The 23,369-nt window shown below is 42.5% G+C and overlaps 1 protein-coding gene across 1 annotated transcript in view; it reads right to left on the reverse strand.

The window, feature by feature from the left end:
- The window catches only part of LOC115164089 (ras-specific guanine nucleotide-releasing factor 2), a 182,581-nt gene that overhangs the window by 42,117 nt on the left and 117,095 nt on the right, over positions 1-23,369 (reverse strand). Inside the window, exons 17-20 of the mRNA XM_029716198.1 lie at positions 11,635-11,760; positions 5,532-5,621; positions 5,309-5,415; positions 1,995-2,107 (exon numbers count right to left, since the gene is read on the reverse strand). Coding sequence (XP_029572058.1) covers positions 1,995-2,107; positions 5,309-5,415; positions 5,532-5,621; positions 11,635-11,760 — 436 coding nt within the window. The remainder of the gene's footprint in view (positions 1-1,994; positions 2,108-5,308; positions 5,416-5,531; positions 5,622-11,634; positions 11,761-23,369) is intronic.

Below are 23,369 nucleotides of genomic sequence, written 5' to 3' on the forward strand. Positions count from 1 at the left end.
TGTACTCTATCGTTTCAACGGCTGACCAAGCATTATCACTATTGGAGACAGATTTTAAGATTTTAAAAGAGTCTTTTATACAGCTGAAACCTGTTTTAAATGCAAAGAAAACACATTTAATGATTTTTAATAGATTGAAAAAGTATGTAGAAAATATCCCCATAATCTATAACAGATATAAAAGTAGCTTGCACAATTTGTCTTCTATTGGTAGAGGACAAACATGTCCTGTTTCTATTGAGGAAGCCTAGCTTGATTTTTAGCCATTTACAAAGTTCGTCAACATGCATTTTAAAAGAGTTTATCATCATATCCCTTAGTATTTATATGCAGAGACCGGATTAATTTGAGAGCCATCTAAGCTCGTAAGTGCAAGTGTATTTTCAACCAACTTTTTGAATCTATTAAAAATCATAATGTGTTTTCTTTGCATTTAAAACAAGTTTCAGCTGTATAAAAGACCCTTGTAATATCTTAAAATCTGTCTCCAATAGTGATAATGCTAGGTCAGCCGTTGAAGCGATAGAGTACATGACAGTGTCATCAGCATATTGATGAATTTTACACTTCCTTATCTAATCACCGATATTGTTTATGTAGAGAGTGAACAGTAATGGACCAAGTATAGAACCTTGTGGGACCCCTTTAACCAACTCCAATGGCTCTGACTGGATGCCGTCAACTCTAACAGCCTGACTTCTATCCTTTAGACAGTCATGAAACCAATGACAGGCATCCGATCCCAGTCATATTAACAGCGAGTTTGTCCCCTTATGCTGATACAACAGCCTCCACTCTTCTGGGAAGGTACTCCACTAGATGTTGGAACATTGCTGCGGGAACTTGCTTCCATTCAGCCACAAGAGCATTAGTGAGGTTGAGCACTGATGTTGGACGATTAGTCCTGACTCACAGTCGGCGTTCCAATTCATCCCAAAGGTGTTCAATGGGGTTGAGGTCAGGGTTCTGTGCAGGCCAGTCAAGTTCTTCCACACTGATATCAACAAAGCATTTCTGTATTGACCTTGTTTTATGCATTGTGGCATTGTCATGCTGAAACAGGAAAAGGCCTTCCCCAAACTGTTGCCACAAAGTTAAAAGCACAGAATCGTCTAGAATGTCATTGTATACTGTAGCGTTCGGGCTAAGGGGCCTAGCCCAAACCGTGAAACTCAGCCCCAGACCATTATTCCTCCTCCACCAAACTTACAGTTATGCATTGGGGCAGGTAGCGTTCTCCTGCCATCCCCCAAACCCAGATTTGTCCATCTGACTGCCAGATGGTGAAGAGTGATTCATCACTCCAGAGAATGCGTTTCCACTGCTCCAGAGTCCAATGGCGGCAAGCTTTATACCACTCCAGCTGAAGCTTGGCATTGCGCATGGTAATCTTAGGCTTGTGTGCGGCTGCTCGGCCATGGAAACCCATTTCATAAAGCTCCCGACGAACAGTTATTGTGCTAATGTTGCTTCCAGAGGCAGTTTGGAACTCGGTAGTGAGTGTTGCAACTGAGGACAGAATATTGTTATGTGCTACGCTCTTTAGGACTTGACGGTCCTGTTTTGATAGCTTGTGTGGCCTACCACTTCGTGGCTGAGCCATTGTTGCTCCTAGACATTTCCACTTCACATTAACAGCACTTACAGTTGACCGGGCAGCTCTAGCAGGGCAGAAATTTGATGAACTGACTTGTTGGAAAGGTGGCATCCTATGACGGTGCCACGTTGAAAGTCAGTGAGCTCTTCAGTAAGGCCATTCTACTGCCAGTGTCTGTCTATGGAGATTGCATGGCGGTGTGCTTGATTTTATACACCTGTCAGCAACGGGTGTGGCTGAAATAGCCAAATCCACAAATTTGAAGGGGTGTCCACATACTTTTGTATATATAGTGTATGTGGCCAGTAGCTGCTTGTGTGTACGTGTGTGTGTACATGTGTGTATGTGTTCATATTTGAGTGTGTGTGTTTGTGCATGCCTGCATGTTTGTGTGTACCTTAGTATATTAGCAGTAGCTTTTCTCTCCTGTGGCAATAGATCTGGATCTCTGAGTATCTCCTCTAGTAGACAGATCACTCCCATCTTCAACTCACTGTTCATCTCAAAGTCCTAAACAACACACACACACACACACACACACACACACACACACACACACACACACACACACACACACACACACACACACACACACACACACACACACACACACACACACACACACACACACACACTTAAGAGATATTGCCCGAGAAGCCGTTGTTTGGAGGATACAGCGCATTCGGGAAAGTATTCAGACCCCTTTACTTTTTCAGCTTTATTCAAATATAGATTTTTTTGAAGAATCCTCAATCTACACACAATACCCCATAATGATGAAGCAAAAACAGATTTTTAGAAACGTTTACAAATTTATTACAAATAAAAAACAGATACCTAATTTACATAAGTATTCAGACCCTTTGCTATGAGACTCCAAATTTAGCTCAGGTGCATCCTGTTTCCATTGATCATCCTTGAGATGTTATGACAACTTGATTGGAGTCCACCTGTGGTAAATTAAATTAATTGGACTTGACTTGGAAAGGCACACGTCTGTCTATATAAGTTCCCACAGTTGACAGTACATATCAGAGCAAAAACCGAGTAATGAGGTCGAAGGAATTGTCTGAGAATTCGGGGGAGAAGGGCATTGGTCAGGGAGGTGACCAAGAACCAGATGGTCACTCTGACAGAGCTCTAAAGTTCCTCTGTGGAGATGGGAGAACCTTCCAGAAGGACAACCATCTCTGCAACACTCCAAAAATCAGGCCTTCATGGTAGAGTGGCCAGACGGAAGCCACTCCTCAGTAAAAGGCACACGACAGCACGCTTGGAGTTTGCCAAAAGGCACCTAAAGGACTCTGAGACCATGAGAAACAAGATTCTCTGGTCTGATGAAGTCAAGATGGAACTCTTTGGCCTGAATGCCAAGCTCCACATCTGGAGGAAACCTTGCACTCTCCCTACGGTGAAGCATGGTGGTAGCAGCATCGTGCTGTGGGGATGTTTTCCAGCGGCAGGGACTGAGAGACTAGTCAGGATTGAGGGAAAAATGAACGGAGCAAAGTACAGAGAGATCCTTGATGAAAACCTGTTCCAGAGCGCTCAGGACCTCAGACTGGGGCAAAGGTTCACCTTCCAACAGGACAACAACCCTAACCACGCAGCCAAGACAACACAGGAGTGGCTTCGGGACAAGTCTCTGAATGTCCTTTAGTGGCCCAGACAGGACCCAGACTTGAACCTGATCAAACATCTCTGGAGAGACCTGAAAATAGCTGTGCAGCAATGCTCCCCATCCAACCTGACAGAGCTTGAGAGGATCTGCAGAGCGGAATGGGAGAAACTCCCCAAATACAGGTGTGCCAAGCTTGTACAGTGGCTTGCAAAAGTATTCACCCCCCTTCCTTGGCATTTTTCCTATGTTGTTGCCTTACAACCTGGAATTAAAATAGATTTTTGGGGGGTGTGTATCATTTGATTTACATAACATGCCTACCACTTTGAAGATGCAAAATATTTTTGTGAAACAAACAAGAAATAAGACAAAACAACAGAACTTTAGCGTGCATAACTATTCACCCCCCCCAAAAGTAAATACTTTGTAGAGCCACCTTTTATAGCAGTTACAGCTGCAAGTCTCTTGGGTATGTCTGTATAAGCTTGGCACATCTAGCCACTGGGATTTTTTACCATTCTTCAAGGCAAAACTTCTTCAGTTCCTTCAAGTTGGATGGGTTCCGCTGGTGTACAGCAATCTTCAAGTCATACTCAATTTGATTGAGGTCTGGGCTTTGACTAGGCCATTCCAATACATTTAAATGTTTCCCCTTAAACCACTTGAGTGTTGCTTAGGTTCATTGTCCTGCTGGAAGGTGAACCACCGTCCCAGTCTCAAATCTCTGGAAGACTGAAACAGGTTTCCCTGAAGAATTTCCCTGTATTTAGCGGCATCCATCATTCCTTCAAATCTGACCAGTTTCCCAGTCCCTGCCGATGAAAAACATCCCCACAGCATGATGCTGCCACCACCATGCTTCACTGCGGGGATGGTGTTCTCAGGGTGACGAGAGGTGTTGGGTTTGCGCCAGACATAGCATTTTCCTTGATGGCCAAAAAGCTCAATTTTAGTCTCATCTGACCAGAGTACCTTCTTCCATATGTTTGGGGAGTCTCCCACATGCCTTTTGGCGAACACCAAACGTGTTTGCTTATTTTTTTCTTTAAGTAATGGCTTTTTTCTGGCCACTCTTCCGTAAAGCCCAGCTCTGTGGAGTGTAAGGCTTAAAGTGGTCCTTTGGACGGATACTCCAATCTCCGCTGTGGAGCTTTGCAGTTCCTTCAGGGTTATCTTTGGTCTCTTTGTTTCCTCTCTGATTAATGACCTCCTTGCATGGTCTGTGAGTTTTGGTGGGTGGCCCTCACTTGGCAGGTTTGTTGTGGTGCCATATTCTTTCAAAAAAAAATTATAATGGATTTAATGGTGCTCTGTGGGATGTTCAAAGTTTCAGATACTTTTAATAACACAACTCTGACCTGCACTTCTCCACAACTTTGACCCTGACCTGTTTGGGAAGCTACTTGGTCTTCATAGTGCTGCTTGCTTGGTGGTGCCCCTTGCTTAGTGGTGTTGCAGACTCTGGGGCCTTTCAGAATAGGTGTTCCTATACTGAGATCATGTGACAGATCATGTGACACTTAGATTGCACACGGGTGGACTTTATTTAACAAATTATGTGACTTCTGAAGGTAATTGGTTGCACCATATCTTTTTTAGGGGCTTCATAGCAAAGGGGGTAAATACATATGCACACACCACTTTGCTGTTTTTTTTTTATTTTTGAAATACGTTATTTTCTTTCATTTCACTTCACCAATTTGGACTATTTTGTGTATGTCCACTACATGAAATTCAAATAAAAATCCATTTAAATTACAGGTTGCAATGAAACAAAATAGAAAAAAATGCCAAAGGGGTGAATACTTTTGCAAGGCACTGTAGTGTGATACCCAAAAAGTATCGAGGCTGTAATCGCTGCCAAAGGTGCTTCAACAAAGTACTGAGTAAGGGGTCTGAATACTTATGTAAATGTGACATATATTTTTCGGGTGGAAACATTTATGAAACCAGTTTTTACTTTGTCATTATGGGGTATTATGTGTAGATTGAGTTTTTTAAAATTTTTTAATAAGGCTGAAACCTAACAAAATGTGTCAAGGGGTCTGAATACTTTCCAAAGGTACTGTACATACACAGTGTGTACAGACCTGGGAGTGTTTTGAGACCCAGTGTCGAAGTACGTTGAGGACTCTGTTAGTAGCAGCTCTTCTGATGATAAACTCCTTATCACATGTCCTCTCTGAGTTATTAAACACTGGTGGAGAGAGGAGAACAATTAGTGTGTGTGCTTGCTTGAGTGTGTGTGCTTGCTTGAGTGTATGTGTGTGTGTGTGTGTGTGTGTGTGTGTGTGTGAGAGAGAGAATGTGTACCTGGGGGAGAGCCATGTCCTGCTGCAGCTGTAGCAATAGCAAAGGCTGAGGCAGGAGAAACAGAACAACGAGAGTTCTCCCCTGACTGAACTAGAGAGAGAAAGTGAAAGAGAGAGACAGAGAGAGAGAGAGAAGTTATCCATTCACAAGCACACACAGCATTTCTACTTTGTGCTAACAGAATGTTCACGGTCCCAACATTTCTTTCACTGTCTGAGCCAATCTACACCATTCAGTCCAATACTGTCAACTTGTCTCAGCTGCCGTACATATGGGCTGCTTTAATGTCATCCAAACAGACTGTTGCATTAAGCTAAATCCAAGAAAAACTGTTACCAGTCTGACCAACACACACACACACACACACACACACACACACACACACACACACACACACACACACACACACACACACACACACACACACACACACACACACACACACAGGTCTTTGTGGGGTGGACTAGGTGTCTCTGAGCTATGTGTTGACCTAGGCACCAGGGCCAAGGGTCTCTCTCCCTCTCTATGCCCCAGCTGAGTGGATTGCAGATGAGCAGGGCTCTGCCTTGTATGCTCCTCTGGCTCTGAAGCTCCAACCAGTGACTTGGACTTGTTTAAATTAGGTGTGAGTCACAGGGAAATAATCCTGTGTGAATCTGGCCTCACTAAACATTCACTCCACTGAGGATATGCACCACTGGAATGAAAGCTAACCCAAACACACTTCAGCCCACCTTGAACAAAAAAGGGAATCAGGTAATTAACTCTAAGACTTGTTAATGCAAAAACATATGCCTTACCTAAAAACACTTCAACATTTGACTATCCAGGGAAATAAAGATAAATGTGCCTTTGTCCTGAAAATAAATTCAGATCAATGCAGACACAGACTTCTCCTTTTCTTTATTTTCCTGGGATAGTCACCTGTTGAAGTGTCCTTGGGTAAGGAATACTTTTTGAATATATACCGCTGCTTTTCTCCTTACTTACTGGACTACAGTGGAGCTGATGAAAGGAGAGAAGGAGGAAGGAAAGAGGAGAGTGGAGGAGAGGAGAGAGGGATTTTGAGAATACATGACAGAGGGAATGGGAATGAGGAGATTTATATTTGTATTTATTCTGGATCCCCATTAGCTGCTGCCAAGCAGGGTCCAGCAAAATTAAGGCAGTTATACATTTGAAAAACATTACAATACATTCATAACAGATTTCACAACATATTAAGTGTGTGCCCTCAGGCCTCTACTCTACTACCACTTATCTATAACACAAAATCCATGTGTACATGTGTCTATAGTGTGTATGTCATTGTGTGTTTGTATGCATTTGTCCATGTTTGTGTTGTTTCACAGTCCCTGCTGTTCCATAAGGTGTATTTTTATCCTCCTACTCATTCAAGGGTTTTTCTTTACTTTTACTATTTTCTACATTGTAGAATAATAGTGAAGACATTAACTATGAAATAACACATATGGAATCAAGTAGTAACCAAAAAAGTGTGAAATGTTATATATTTTAGATTTAAGATTCTTCAAAGTAGCTACCCTTCGCCTTGACAGCTTTGCACACTCTTGGTATTCTCTCAACCAGCTTCAACTGGAATGCTTTTCCAACAGTCTTGAAGGAGTTCCCACATGCTGAGCACTTGTTGGCTGCTTTTCCTCCACTCTGCAGTCTAAATCATCCCAAACCATCTCAACTGGGTTGAGGTCGGGCGATTGTGGAGGCCAGGTCATCTAATACAGCACTCCATCACTGTCCTTCTTGGTCAAATAGCCCTTACACAGCCTGGAGATGTGTTGGGTCATTGTCCTGTTGAAATACAAATGATAGTCCCACTTAGCGCAAACCAGATGGGATGGCGTTTCGCTGCAGAATGTTGTGGTAGCCATGCTTGTTAAGTGTGCCTTGAATTCTAAATAAATCACAGATAGTGTCACCAGCAAAGCACCCCCACACATCACACCTCCATGCTTCACGGTGGGAACCACACATGCGGAGATCATCCGTTCACCTACTCTGCATCTCACAAAGCCAGGGCGGTTCGAACCAAAAATCGGAAATGTGGACTCATCAGAAGAAAGAACAAATTTCCATCGGTCTAATGTTCATTGCTCGTGTTTCTTGGACCAAGCAAGTCTCTTATTCTTATTGATGTCCTTTAGTAGTGGTTTCTTTGCAGCAATTGGACAATGAAGGTCTGATTCACGCAGTCTCCTCTGAACATTTGATGTTGAGATGTGTCTGTTACTTGGTCTCTGTGAAGCATTTATTTGGGCTGCAATTTCTGAGGCTGGTAACGCTAATGAACTTATCCTCTGCAGAAGAGGTAACTCTGGGTCTTCCTTTCCTGTGAGAGCCAGTTTTATCATAGAGCTTGATGGTTGTTGCAACTGCACTTGAAGAAACTTTGAAAGTTCTTGAGATTTTCCAGATTACTTTAAGACATGAAGGTCAGTCAATGATGGACTGTCATTTCCCTTTGCTAATTTGAGCTGTTCTTGCCATAATATGGACTTGGTCTTTTACCAGATAGGGCTATTTTCTATATACCACCCCTACCTTGTCTGAACACAGCTGATTGGCTCAAACGCATTAAAAGAAGGAAAGAAATTCCACAAATGAACTATTAACAAGGCACAGCTGTTAATTGAAATGCATTCTAGGTGAGCACCTCATCAAATTGTATTTGTCACATGCACTGAATAAAACAGGTGTAGACCTTACAGTGAAATGCTTACTTACAAGCCCTTAACCAACAATGCAGTTTTAAGAAAATACCTAAAAAAAGTAAAAGATAAAAGTAACAAATAATTAAAGAGCATCAGTAAAATAACAGGCTATATAAAAGGGGTACCGGTACAGAGTCAATGAGTCACCGGTGTTGAGGTAATTGAGGTAATATGTACATGTAGGTAGAGTTATTAAAGTGACTATGCGTAAATAATAACAGAGAGTAGCAGCAGCGTAGAAGGGGGGGGGGGCAATGCAAATAGTCTGCATAGCCATTTGATTAGATGTTCAGGAGTCTTATGGCTTAGGGGTAGGAGCTGTTAAGAAGCCTCTTGGACCTAGACTTGGCACTCCGGTAGCGCTTGCCATGCGGTAGCAGAGAGAACAGTCTATGACTAGGGTGGCTGGAGTCTTTCACAATTTTTAGGGCCTTCCTACACGCCTGGTATAGAGGTCCTGGATGGCAGGAAGCTTGGCCCCGGTGATGTACTGGGCCGTATGCACTACCCTCTGTAGTGCCTTGGGGTCGGAGGCCGAGCAGTTGTCTTACCAGGCAGTGATTTAACCCATCAGGAAGCTCTCGAGGACGCAGCTGTAAAACCTTTTGAGGATCTGAGGACCCATGCAAAATATTTTCAGTCTCCTGAGGGGGAATAGGTTTTGTCGTGCCCTCTTCACGACTGTCTTGCTGTGCTTGGACTATGTTAGATTGTTGGTGATGTGGATGCCAAGGAACTTGAAGGTCTCAACCTGCTCCACTACAGCCCTGTCACCGAAAATCGTGGCATGCTCGGTCCTCCTTTTCCTGTAGTCCACAATCAACTCCTTTGTCTTGATCAAGTTGAGTGAGAGGTTGTTGTCCTTGCACCACATGGTCAGGTCTCTGACCTCCTCCTGTCAGAGCAGCTCACAGATCACTGCACCTGTACATAGCTCATCTGTAAATAGACCATCCAATCTACCTCATCCCCATACTGTATTCATCTTGTTCCTTTGTACCCCAGTATCTCAACTTGCACATTCATCTTCTGCACGCACATCCTACCAATTCAGTGTTTATTTGCTATATTGAAATTACTTTGCCACCATGGTCTATTTATTGCCTTACCTCTCTTATCCTACCTCATTTGCACATGCTGTATATAGATTTTCTTACTGTATTATTGATTGTATATTTGTTTATTCCATGTGTAACTCTGTGTTGTTGTATATGTCGAAGTGCTTTGCTTTATCTTGGCCAGGTTGCAGTTGCAAATGAGAACTTGTTCTCAACTAGCCTACCTGGTTAAATAAAGGTGAAATATATATATTTTTTTAATAGACTATCTCATCGTTGTCGGTGATCAGGCCTACCACTGTTGTGTCATCGGCGAATTTAATGAGGGTGTTGGAGATGTGCCTGGCCGTGCAGTCATGAGTGAACAGGGAGTACAGGAAGGGACTGAACACACAGCTCTGCGGGGTCCCCGTGTTGAGGATCAGTGTGGTAGATGTGTTGTTGCCTACCCTTCCCACCTGGGGGCAGCCCATCAGGAAGTCCAGGATAAAGTTGCTGAGGGAGGTGTTTAGTCCCAGGGTCCTTAGCTTAGTGATGAGCTTTGAGGGCACTATCGTGTTGAATGCTGTACTATAGTCAATGAATAGCATTCTCACGTAGGTGTCCTTTTGTCCAGGTGGGATAGAGCAGTGTGCAGTGTTATGGCGATTAAATCATCTGTGGACCTATTGGGGTTGTAAGCAAATTGAAGTGGGTCTACAGTCGTGGCCAAAGGTTTTGAGAATGACACAAATATTAATTTCCACAAAGTTTTCTGCTTCAGTGTCTAGATATTTTTGTCAGATGTTACTATGGAATACTGAAGTATAATTACAAGCATTTCATAAGTGTCAAAGGCTTTTATTGACAATTACATAAAGTTGATGCAAAGTAGGTAACAACACATCTGCAAAGCTGATCCTCAACACGGGGGCCCCTCAGGGTTGCGTGCTCAGTCCCCTCCTGTACTCCCTCTTCACCCATGACTGCATGGCCAGGCACGACTCCAACACCATCATTAAGTTTGCCGATGACAAAGCAGTGGTAGGCCTGATCACCGACAACAATGAGACAGCCTATAGGGAGGAGGTCAAAGACCTGGTCGTGTGGTGCCAGGAAACTAACCTCTCCCTCAACGTGATCAAGAGAAAGGAGATGATTGTGGACTACAGGAGAAGGAGGACCGAGCACGCCCCCATTCTCATCAACAGGGCTGTAGTGGAGCAGGTTGAGAGCTTCAAGTTCCTTGGTGTCCACATCACCAACAAACTATCATGGTCCAAACACACCGGTACCGGAGCGCCAAGTCTAGGTCCTAAAGGTTTCTTATCAGCTTCTACCCCTAAGCCATAAGACTTCTGAACAGCTAATCAAATGGCTACCCCCCCCCCCCCCCTTTACGTTGCTGTTACTCTCTGGTTATTATCTATACATAGTCACTTTATCTCTACCTACATCTACACATTACCTCAATTGCCTCGACTAACCTGTGCCCCCACACATTGACTCTGTACCGGTACCCCCTGTACACAGCCTTGCTAATGTTATTTATTTTACTGCTGCTCTTGTAAAGCCCTTTAACAACAATGCACTTCTAAGAAAAATAAGAAATAGATAAGTAAAACATTTAAATAAAAAAACAAATCGGTTAAAGAGCAGCAGTAAAATACCAGTAAGCATTTCACTGTAGGGTTGTATTCGGCGCATGTGACAAAATTTGATTTGATACTCATCTGTACAAAATATAATCGGTTTGAATTTATTATGTACACATCTGGGGAAATGGACATTCAGGAGAATTGGGCGGCAGGTAGCCTAGTGGTTAGTGTTGGGCCTGTAACCACAGTTTGGTGGATAAAATCCCCAAGCTGACAAGGTAAAAATCTGTCGTTCTGCCCCCGAACAAGGCAGTTAACCCACTGTTCCTAGGCCATTATTGTGAATATGAATTTGTTCCTAACTGATTTGCCTAGTTAAATAAAGGTTAAATATAGAATGTTCAAAAAAGTATTGTGTAGATCAAATATGACTGTCATATAGATTGGAATAGTATAGGAGATTGTGTTTGCTATTTATTCTATTTCTATCTTCAACATACAGTTCCAGATACAGCCCTGCCATTAGTTGAAGGCAGCAAATCCAATAGTTTCCGAACAGTAATCCCTTTCTGAGATCTGTATTCAAATAGTTAAAAAACGTTGTCATCTTTGGGGACCTGTATTCAAATAGTTAACCATTTGTCCCCCCCAAATAAATAGTTACTTTCCACGAAGCACAGTTTAACCTGTAGTTGTCGCAGGTCTGACACACAAACACGCACGCACACACATTTACCTCCAGGCTGTCTGTAGCGGAAGTGTCGTGGGGTGGAGGGGGAGCGGCAGGGAGAGACTTCTCCTGATTCGCTGTTCTGAGGCGACTCTGGGATGAACTTGTCCATTGAGACAGACTCCAAGACAGCTAAGCAGAAAATGACACACTATTATCAATCACACAATGGCAACAACAACGGCTTCATATAGAACAGTGAGTCCTCATGCTTGGCTGGTCTAGCGGTAATGCTGCAGCCTCCAGCACACACGTCTACAGTGACGGCATAGGTTTGAATCTGGCATAATGCCCTTTGTCACAATGTCTATCGTTCCTCACTGTAATCCTCTATCTCAGTTAAATAAAATCAGAAAATACCTTTAAAAACAGAAAAGTGAATCCTTCCCTCACACACACTCTCTCACACAGATAAATACTTGGGGTACACGAGGAAAATGTAGGGGGGGCCCTCAACAGCATTTTGACACCGAATCACAGTCTTCCCTGTAACTGTCTTCATAGACTCAGAGGACTACAGAGCCACTTTAGATTAATAGCCTGCACTGTGTGTGCGTGTGGTATGCGTGTGTGTGTGTGTGCAGTGTCCGCCCAGCCAATAAGTGATATGCTTAGGAGTGTCAAAATTATTGACACGTCTAAAGATTTGTATAAATAAAGTAGTCAAAAGTTTTGTATTTGATCCCATATTCCTGGCACGCATTGACTACATCAAGCTTGTAACTCGAAAAACTTGTTGGATGCATTTGCAGTAAGTTTTGGTTGTGTTTCAGATTATTTCTTTATTTTATAATTTTCTGCCCAATAGAAATGTATGGTTAATAATGTATTGTGTCATTTTGGAGTAAATTTTATTATAAATTAGAACATGAGAGAAAAGGGAAACCTGCATGCTGCTCATGCTAGATTCACTGTTCTTTATTAAGCTTTACGTATCAAGGGGACTAGGAGCTACAGCAGGACGCGGTAATTAACCTATCCAAAAAAAGAACTCGCTGACGCTCAAGTCTCAGTCTTATCTAAGGGCCTCTGTACAAACAAACCATTTGATACGAAAGATTCATTTGTAAGATTGAACTTAGATGTGTTTTCCTAAAATACTGCTTCTAGCCTAGAGACCCAACAAATAACTATTACTCATTTTATTCCCAAAAGCAAATTCTGTCCTATGGTTAACAACTCCTCAGTTAATACCTATTGTAGGTTAGTCAAACAAGAAGTTGTGCCTGTATATACAAGAAAAACTAACCATATTCAGAAAACCTCACCAGGACAGAAGAACAGGCACTCAATGAACAAATGAAAGACTAATCTTTGTTTATCAAACCTGCAGACAAGGGGGGTGCTGTGGTCATTTTAGATTATGAAAAATACAACAAATGTATTGAACTTGATGCAGCTTATTAAGAAAGGATTATTACTCTTCATGAATTTTTTTTTAATTTGACCAAGCGGCTTGAACTGAATAAGGATTCCATTAGACTATCGACATCTTTAAATGCTTCCTGTCAAAACATCCAAGAGGATCATAATGGGACCTTCCTGGACTATGATACATTTCCACCATTGCACCCCTCTACTAGCTTGAACCAGAAAATGGCTGCTCATTGTTCGACTCCAGGTGAGCGTAAATGGATGCGTGTTGGAACCAGAAAGAAGGAGAAGAATTGTTCTCTGCACACCTGCCTTCTTCCCCCGCGTCCGGACTTAAGACTTTCAAATCGCTTTGAGCCCCTGTACCAGCTGTCTTCTGCCGGGGACTTGGGTGTTCCCTCCATGGCTGTGGATGTCCCTCCAGCTACCTCTCCCTGTCCTAGTCTGGACCACCCAGCCCCCCTACGCTGGGCCGTGGTCTCTGGATCAGAGCTCTGTCCATTTGGCTGCTTCTAAGCAGCCCTCTACTCAGGTGAGTTATGTGGCTCTGGTCTCGCAATCAGCTTCGAGACACAGCAGAGGCAGGATCATTCTGGCTATTGTGATAGGGAGTTCTATGGTGAGGTATATATTTGTACCTGGGGCAAAGACTTTGTGTCTTCCCAGGGCAAAAGTTCAGGATATCACCAGGTTGCTTCCTGAGGCTGTGTGTCAGTCAACGGGGGCTGATACTGTCATGGTTCACTTGGGGTCGAATTACATTATGAAGGGCAGCTCAGAACAGCTGAAGATGGATTTTAAAGAACTGATTGGGTATCTACTTGACACCAACAAACGCCACATAATATCTGGCCCTCTGCCTTCCATAAATCATGACATTGAACAGTTCAGCAGACTTTTAGCCCTCCATAACTGTCTACAAGACTATTGCAGCTCTGTGGTTTTAACATTTATTGACAATTTTGATACCTTCTGGAAACAAAGCTTGTATTATAAGGAGGATGGGATCCACCCAAACCCAAAAATGTGGGTTCTTGGATCCTTTCACAGCATTATAAGGCTGCGTTGAGACAATGATTTATCAATGACCCAAGCCCAGCTCATGTAATGCCTACCATTGTGTCGCTGAGTTGTCATAATGCTTCAGCAAATGTACATTATCCTAGGGGCGTTGGAAGACACAATGTAAGTAACCTAATTTATGTCCATCTCACTATCCTGCCTCTGCTGATCCTACAGCTATTGTATGCAGTAATCAGAAGCCTAGATACATACTGTTAGGACTGAGGTGGTGTGCACAAGCAGGAAGTTCACTGTGTGCAGCTCACCCTGCACTAACATAAATAACCCAAGCATGTCTACCTCTGCTAAGCTTCCCAGTAAAGCAAGAACAACATTCAAGGATCCCAGAAAAGTGTTAAAAAATAGCCCACGTTAGCTTAAAAAACAAGGTTCATGAAATCAATAATTTGCTAGTAACAGATGACATTCATATTCTGACAATCTCTGTAACTCACTTAGATAATACCTTCAACGATACAGTGGTAGAAATACATGGTCATAAGATCTAAAGAAAAGACAGAAATGCCAAAGGTGGAGGTGTGGCTGTTTATATCCAGAACCACATTCCTGTAAAGCTTACAAAGGATCTCCTGTTAAATACTGTTGAAGTAATATGGCTACAGGTTCATCTGCCTCACTTAAAGCCCATTCTTGTCACAGTTTCTGTTTTATTTTGAGTGTGTTTCCTTAGGTTACCACTGGAGGGCACCCTTACCTTGTTTCTAGGTTACCCTGATTGTTTCTTATTGGTTTCACCTGTGTTTGATTGCCCTCTCTGTTCACCTGGTTGCCTGGTTATTTAGGTTCCTCTGTTCGCCTGGACCCTTGCTTAGGTCTTGTGTTTTGTTTAACGGTTGCCTTGTTTCTGTCAAGACTTTAAGTAAAGTTCTGCATTTACCTTTACTTCTCTGTGACTGGGTTTGAGTTCAAACAAGCATTATCATAACAATTCTGGTGAGAAGCTGAGATAGACCACAAAGTACTAACAGTCAGTATCTGGATAACGTGTGAAATGCTTGATAATGTGCAGTATGTGATATCAATAGTTATATTTTCTGGTTTAAATAATTATTTAAATATTGACTGGCTTTCATCAGGCTGCCCACTCAAGAGAAAGATTCAAACTGTAACTAGTGCCTGCAACCTGGTTCAGGTTATCAATCAACCTATCAGGGTAGTGACAAACAGCACAGGAATGAAATCATTAACATGTATTGATCACATCTTTACTAATGCTGCAGAAATTTGTTTGAAAGCAGTATCCAAATCCATTGGATGTAGTGATCACAATATAGTAGCCATATCAAGGAAAACCAAAGTTCCAAAGGCTGGGCCTATTATAGTGTATAAGAGGTCATACAATACTGCAGCACGCTCGAGGGTGTGGGGTTTACACGTCACCAAGTTTAATAACCAAACAGGCACAGGGAGCTTAACTAGAATGCAAATTGTTTATTTATTAGGGGTATTTGCACACTGTGGGAAAGGGGGGGGTGTATCCAGCAACCAGTTCACAACAGGTAATCGTACAGATAATTCTCACTCTCCATAACACGCATTTCCCTCTCGGTCCTTCCCCTCTTTGTGCAGCCTCCTCTTCCATCCCCAAGCACTCAATGGCTTAATGATCCACCGGCTTGCCTCGTTGGGGCAGGAAATCCATATAAGGCTTGGGGGTGGAGCCAAGATATCTTCCTTCAATTACCAATCCCCTCACCTCTCCCTGCCATCTGCCACAATACATTTTGTAGTGATTCCTATGTTATCAATGTTAAGAATATTTGTTGGTCTATGGTGTGTAATGAGGAGCAGCCAGACGCTGCACTTGACACATTTATGAAATTGCTTATCCCAGTTACTAGTAAGCACACACCCATTAAGAAAATGACTGTAAAAACAGTTAAATCCTTGTGGATTGATGAGGAATCGCAAAATAAATGGATAATTGGTATGGCTATACAACCAATTGGCAAACATACTGCAAATTGAGAAATCATGTGACTAAACTATTGAAAAGAAGAAACTAAAGAATGATAGTAAAAAGCTTTGGAGCACCTTAAATGAAACTTTGGAGGAAGAACTCCACTCCATCATTCATTGAATCAGATAGCTCGTTCATCACAGAAACTACTGATATTGCCAACTACTTTAATGATTTCATGAAACCAGAATGCTGTGGTATGCTGTGGTAGCCATGCTGGATAAGTGTGCCTTGAATTCTAAATAAATCACAGACAGTGTCACCAGCAAGCACCATCACACCACCTCCTCCAAGCTTCACGGTGGGAACCACACATGCGGAGATCAACTGTTCACCTACTTTGCGTCTCACAAAGACACGGCGGTTGGAACCAAAAATCTCACATTTGGACTCATCTGACCAAGGACAGATTTCCACCATTCTAATATCCATAGCTCATGTTTCTTGGCCTAAGCAAGTGTCTTCTTATTGGCGTTCGTTGGTAGTGGTTTCTTTGCAACAATTGGACCATGAAGGCCTGATTCACGCAGTCTCCTCTGAAGAGTTGATGTTGAGATGTGTCTGTTAATTGAACTCTGAAGCATTTATTTTGGCAGAAATTTCTGAGGCTGGTAACTCTAATGAACTTATCCTCCACAGCAGAGGTAACCCTGGGTCTTCCTTTCCTGTGGCGGTCCTCATGAGAGCCAGTTTCATTATAGAGCTTGATGGTTTTAGTACGACTGCACTTGAAGAAACTTTCAAAGTTCTTGCTATTATCCGGATTGACTGACCTTCATGTCTTAATTTTAGGGACAGATGTTCCGCTAGCAAAACGCCTCAACAATATCCAATGTTAGAGCGTGGCGCGAAATACAAATACCTCAAAAATGCTATAACTTCAATTTCTCAAACATATGACTATTTTACACCATTTTAAAGACCAGACTCTCCTTAATCTAACCACATTGTCAGATTTCAAAAAGGCTTTATGGCAAAAGCAAAACATTAGAGAGTACCCTGCCAAAAATAATCACAGCCTTTTTCAAAGCAAGCATATATGTCACAAAACCAAAACCACAGCTAAATGCAGCACTAACCTTTGATGATCTTCATCAGATGACACTCCTAGGACATTATGTTATACAATACATGCATGTTTTGTTCAATCAAGTTCATATTTATATCAAAAAACAGCTTTTTACATTAGCATGTGATGTTCAGAACTAGCATACCCACTGAAAACTTCCAGTGAATTTACTAAATTACTCATGATAAACATTCACAAAAAACATAACAATTATTTAAAGAATTAGAGATACAGAACTCCTTTATGCAATCGCGGTGTCAGATTTTAAAATAGCTTTTCGGCGAAAGCACATTTTGCAATATTCTGAGTAGATAGCTCGGCCATCACAGGCTAGCTAATTTGACACCCACCAAGTTTGGTGCTCACTAAACTCAGAATTACTATAAGAAAAATTGGATTACCTTTGCTGTTCTTCGTCAGAATGCACTCCCAGGACTTCTACTTCAATGACAAATGTTGGTTTGGTTCCAAATAATCCATAGTTATATCCAAATAGCGGCGTTTTGTTCTTGCGTTCAAGACACTATCCGAAGGGTGACGCGCCGGCGCATATCGTGACAAAAAAATTCAAAATATTCCATTACCGTACTTCGAAGCATGTCAAACGCTGTTTAAAATCAATTTTTATGCGATTTTTCTCGTAAAATAGCGATAATATTCTGACCGGGAGACGTTGTTTTCGTTCAAAGACTGAAAGAAGAAAATGGTGTCTTCACATGCACGCGCGCACCCATGTCATTGTTCTCAGATCGACCACTATCCAAATCCCCTACTATTTTTCGCCCAGGGACTGCAGAGTCATCATTCCCCGTTCTGGCGCCTTCTGAGAGCCTATGGGAGCCTTAGAAAATGTCACGTTACAGCAGAGATCCTCTATTTTCCATAAAGAGGCTGTAGAACGACAAGAAATGGTCAGAGAGGGCACTTCCTGTATGGAATCTTCTCAGGTTTTGGCCTGCCATATGAGTTCTGTTATACTCACAGACACCATTCAAACAGTTTTAGAAACTTTAGGGTATTTTCTATCCAAATCAAACAATTATATGCATATTCTAGTTTCTGGGCAGGAGTAATAACCAGATTAAATCGGGTACGTTTTTTATCCGGCCGTGAAAATACTGCCCCCTATCCTAAACTGGTTAAGAGTGTGCTCCTAATCTCTGCTCATTACCTGTATAAAAGACCCCTGGGAGCCAGAAATCTTTCTGATTGAGAGGGGGTCAAATACTTATTTTCCTCATTAAAATGCAAATCAATTTATAACATTTTTGACATGTGTTTTTCTGGATTTTATTGTTGTTATTCTGTCTCTCACTGTTCAAATAAACCTACCATTAAAATTATAGACTGATCCTTTCTTTGTCAGTGGGCAAACGTACAAAATCAGCAAGGGATCAAATACTTTTTTTCCCCCACTGTATGTGGACACCTGCTCATCAAACATCTCATTCCAAAATCATGGGCAATAATATGGAGTTGGTCCCCCATTTGCTTCAATAACAGCCTCCACTCTTCTGGGAAGGCTTTCCCCTAGATGTTGGAACATTGCTGCAGGGACTTGCTTCCATTCAGCCACAAGAGCACTAGTAAGGTCGGGCACTGATGTTGGGCGAATTGGCCTGGCTCGCAGTCGGCGTTCCATTTCATCCTAAAGGTGTTTGATGGGGTTGAGGTCAGGGCTCTGTGCAGGCCAGTCAAGTTCTTCCACACCGATTTTGACAAACCATTTCTGTATTATGGACCTCGCTTTGTGCATGGGGGCATTGTCATGCTGAAACAGGAAAGGGCCTTCCCCAAACTGTTGCCACAAAGTTTGAAGCACAGAATCATCTAGAATGTCATTGTATGCTGTAGCGTTAAGATTTCCCTTCACTGGAACTAAGGGGCCTAGCCCAAACCATGAAAGACAGCCCCAGACCATTATTCCTCCACCAAACGTTACAGTTGGCACTATGCATTCAAGCAGGTAGCATTCTCCTGGCATCTGCCAAACCCAGATTTGTCCGTCGGACTGCCAGATGGTGAAGCTTGATTCGTCACTCCAGAGAACGTGTTTCTACTGCTCCAGAGTCCAATGGTGGTGAGCTTTACACCACTCCATCCAACGCTCGGCATTGCGCATGGTGATCTTAGGCTTGTGTGCGGCTGCTCACCCATGGAAACCCATTTCATGAAGCTCCCAACGAACAGTTCTTGTGCTGATGTTGCTTCCAGAGGCAGTTTGAAACTCGGTAGTGAGTGTTGCGACCAAGGACAGACGTTTTTTACACACTTGTCAAAAATATAAATAGTAAAGTTCAGTAAAAGAAACCCGAAAAAACTACTTAAGTTGTACTTTAAAGTACATTTACATACATGAAGGGAACATTTCGGCATTTGCTGTATGATTAGTGAGAAAGTCCATATTGCAAATGTACGGTCCATTACTAGACGTCCGCGAACATTTGTAAAATTTGCGGATGGCGTCGGGCCATGCACCAGGGCCGGATCTTCTGGGAAGTCATCGAACGGAGTCTCTCGGACATTCGGTATCCGTTTTATAAAATTTTCACATTTTGGTCATTTCTCACCTGTCCCGGATTATACCACAGGAGGGCGAATGGAATCATATTGCAAATGTAACAAACATCACCAATCACAACGTGGCGTTTTCTCCTAAACGGAAAAGACTTAGAAGACGAAACTTGGTGAGCATTGGTTTGGCATAATGGGCAGTTGGCCCCGAAAAAGATCGAGTCGAGGCCTCAACGCTTTTTGAGTTAAGGCCCTTTTCTGGGATTAAAAGTAAAAAATTTAAATAGTGCGCTAATTTGACCGCTTCACGTCAAAGTACATGAGCCTACGGTGTCAGGAAAAAAATAATCAGACATTTATCTATCGTCATTTAAGAGAAATTGTACAATGTCAAATTGGTGATATTAAAAAAAAGTGTTTTTTTCCCAAAAAGTTACAGATCCAGTTGCAGCGTGTTCAGATGAATCCGTTAAGGCGGGTTTCGGAGCTCTGTGAGATTTCTGTGATTTTCTGAAACAACCCTCTGTAAATAAGTCAGTTCTTAGCGTAAAGACTTAAAACTCAATATTCTATAAGAGCCTAAACCAAGGAGGATATGTGTTCACTTTCAGCTTCCTGTGTCAACCAGAACTGCCTTAAAATGGTGTCATAGGGGCTGTTTCGAAGGGTTAAAAAGGTCAGATCTTTCCACAACTTCATATGTGTGATTAGGCAACCCTCATGAACTGAAAATCAGTCATTTCTCCAAACAGATGTCAAAGAAAAGCTCTCAAACACACACACACACACACACACACACACACTGCAAGGATGGAGTGACAGAGTGCAGTGCTTAAAAACACACAGAGCCTGCAATGGCATTACCATTATCTCTAGGCTGTGCCGAGTTCAACGAGATGCCCCGCTTGACCGTAGCTCGCTCGGTGCAAGCGCAGCGACCGTGAGAAAAAGTAGGCCCAAAATGAAGCCTGGCCCTAAATTTCAAGTGCTTTTGGGTGACAGCGAGAGAACCGTTAGGGTTAGAAGCACAATTCGACCTCAGGAACGTTCCTGTGGTCCTCCCGATCTGTGCAAGCCTAACCTTGACCGTGTGGCATTAACCCTTAACAGTTAAAAGTAGGTGTTTAAATCTCACAGTTTGCAATTACTTCTCTCCCCATAGGAATACATTGCCTATTCCCCTTAACCTCTACGGGATAGGGGGCAGCATTGAGAATTTTGGAAAAAATATGTTCCCATTTTTAACTGCCTCCTACACCAACTCAGAAGCTAGAATATGCATATTATTGTTCAGGTTTGGATAGAAAACACTCTGAATTTTCTAAAACTGTTTGAATGGTGTCTGTGAGTATAACAGAACTCCTATGGCAGGCAAAAACCTGACAAGGTTTCAAGCAGGAAGTACCCTGTCTGACAAGGAGTCGTGCATCTTGCATCTTTTTATTGAAAAGTAAGGATCTTAGCTGTAACGTGACAATTCCCAGGGCTCCAATAGGCTCTCAGAGCCCGGGAAATAACTGAAGGTTTACGAGGGAGCCTCAGGCTGAAACACATTATCACCTTTTGTAAGTGTCGACTCAGAGGACCTTTGAATGAGGCGCGTGCACGAGTCGCTCCTGAGGAGAAATTTTATTCGGCTGTTTAGGCTCAATGCATACTCCCGGTCGGAATATTATCACTTATCTACGAGATAAATGGCATAAAAATTGGTTTTAAACAGCGGTTGACATGCTTCGAAGTACGGTAATGGAATATTTAGACATTTTTGACACGCCAATGCGCCATGCGCGGGACCGTGAAGAAGCATTCTGATAGTGTCTAGAACTCACGAACAAAACGTCGCTGTTTGGATATAACGATGGATTATTTGGGACCAAACCAACATTTGTTATTGAAGTAGAAGTCCTGGCAGTGTATTCTGATGAAGAACAAGCAAGGTAAGAACATTTTTCTTATAGGAAATGTGATTTTGGTGGAGGCTGACCTGGGTGGGTATCTAAATAGCTAGCCCTGTAATGCCGGGCTATGTACTTAGATTATTGCAAAATGTGCTTCATCCGAAAAGCTATTTTAAAATCAGACATATCGAGTGCATAGAGGAGTAATGTATCTATAATTCTTAAAATAATTGTTATGCTTTTTGTGAACGTTTATCGTGAGTAATTTAGCAAACTGTTAGTAAATTCCCCGGAAGTTTGCGGGGGTTATGCTTTTTCTGAACGTCACATGCTAATGTAAAAAGCTGGTTTTTGATATAAATATGAACTTGATTGAACAGACATGCATGTATTGTATAACACAATGTCCTAGGTGTGTCATCTGATGAAGACCATCAAAGGTTAGTGCTGCATTTAGCTGTGGTTTGGGTTTATGTGACATGATATGCTAGCTTGAAAAATGGCTGTATGATTTTTTCTGGCTGGGCACTCTGCTGACATAATCTAATGTTTTGCTTTCGTTGTAAAGCCTTTTTGAAATCGGACAGTGGGGTTAGATTAACGAGATTCTTGTCTTTAAATAGCTGTAAAATAGTCATATGTTTGAGAAATTGAAGTAATAGTATTTCTAACGATTCAAAAATCGCGCCACTGGATTTCAGTGGCTGTTACGTAGGTGGGACGATTTCGTCCCACATACCCTAGAGAGGTTAAAGGGGGTAATACGTTTTCGGGAAAAAAATATTTTTTTCAAAATTTGACTCTTGGGTCTTGACTTGTGTTACATTTGCAATAAGAAAATTCACTGTGGAGAGCGCTCGCCATCTATTGGCTATTTGCTGTGATTTGGCACATTCAATACTTTCATACATGTATAATTGACAAAAAAAAGAATTGGACATTTAATTTGGACATTTTTTTTTTTATTGCCAAATGCCATTAGAAGTCACTTTTGACTTCCTATGAAATCATATTCCAAATGCACAAAACATATGCCTTGTGCACAAGCAAAAAAAAAAAAACATATGTCAAAAGTATGTTTATACAGCTCTTATACATGTGTAATTGACCAAAAAAAAATACAAAAAAATTTGAAAATTTTCCCAACAGGTCAATGAGCTCATCCACCCTCGGCATGGGGTAGGCATCAAACAAACTTATGTCGTTCACCCCCCGGAAGTCATTGCAGAAACGCAGACTACCGTCCGGTTTGGGCACCAACACAATGGGGCTGCACCATGCGCTGTGGGACTCCTTGATGACTCCCATCCTCAGAATAGTCTCCACCTACTGCTTCATGGCCTTCCTTCAGGCCTCAGGGATCTGGTATGGCATCTTTCGTACCATTTTGCCTGCCGGGTGCGGGCGTGGTGTTCAAGGAGGGTCATTCGGCCTGGCTTCTCAGAAAACACTACCGGGGCATCCCGATCGGGACGACGGCGTTCCGATCGATTAGCTCCCGGAGCACTTGCTTCTGGGCCGTTCTGAGGTCTTCAATGCCCGGGACCACCAATGGAGGTTTGCTGTGGGCCCAAAAGGAGGTGACGTAGTTTACTGCATAGCCCGGCTCATCTCCAGGGCCCGGTGATGGCATCGACTCCTTTCGACACGGGCAATTCCATGCGAGGTGTCCCCAGGCGCCACACTCAAAACACCTCCTTTGTTCTTTGTCCACCTGGGTTCGCCGGCAGAGGGTCATTTCTCCCCCGGCTGTCTCTCCGCGGGTCTACAGTCCTTTAGCCTGACTTGGGGAGTATGATGGTGTGGTTGTCCTTCTGTCCACCCTGACGGCTTCCGGACTCGG

This window comes from Salmo trutta, chromosome 27 (assembly GCF_901001165.1).
Source record: "Salmo trutta chromosome 27, fSalTru1.1, whole genome shotgun sequence".
Taxonomy (NCBI): Eukaryota; Metazoa; Chordata; class Actinopteri; order Salmoniformes; family Salmonidae; genus Salmo; species Salmo trutta.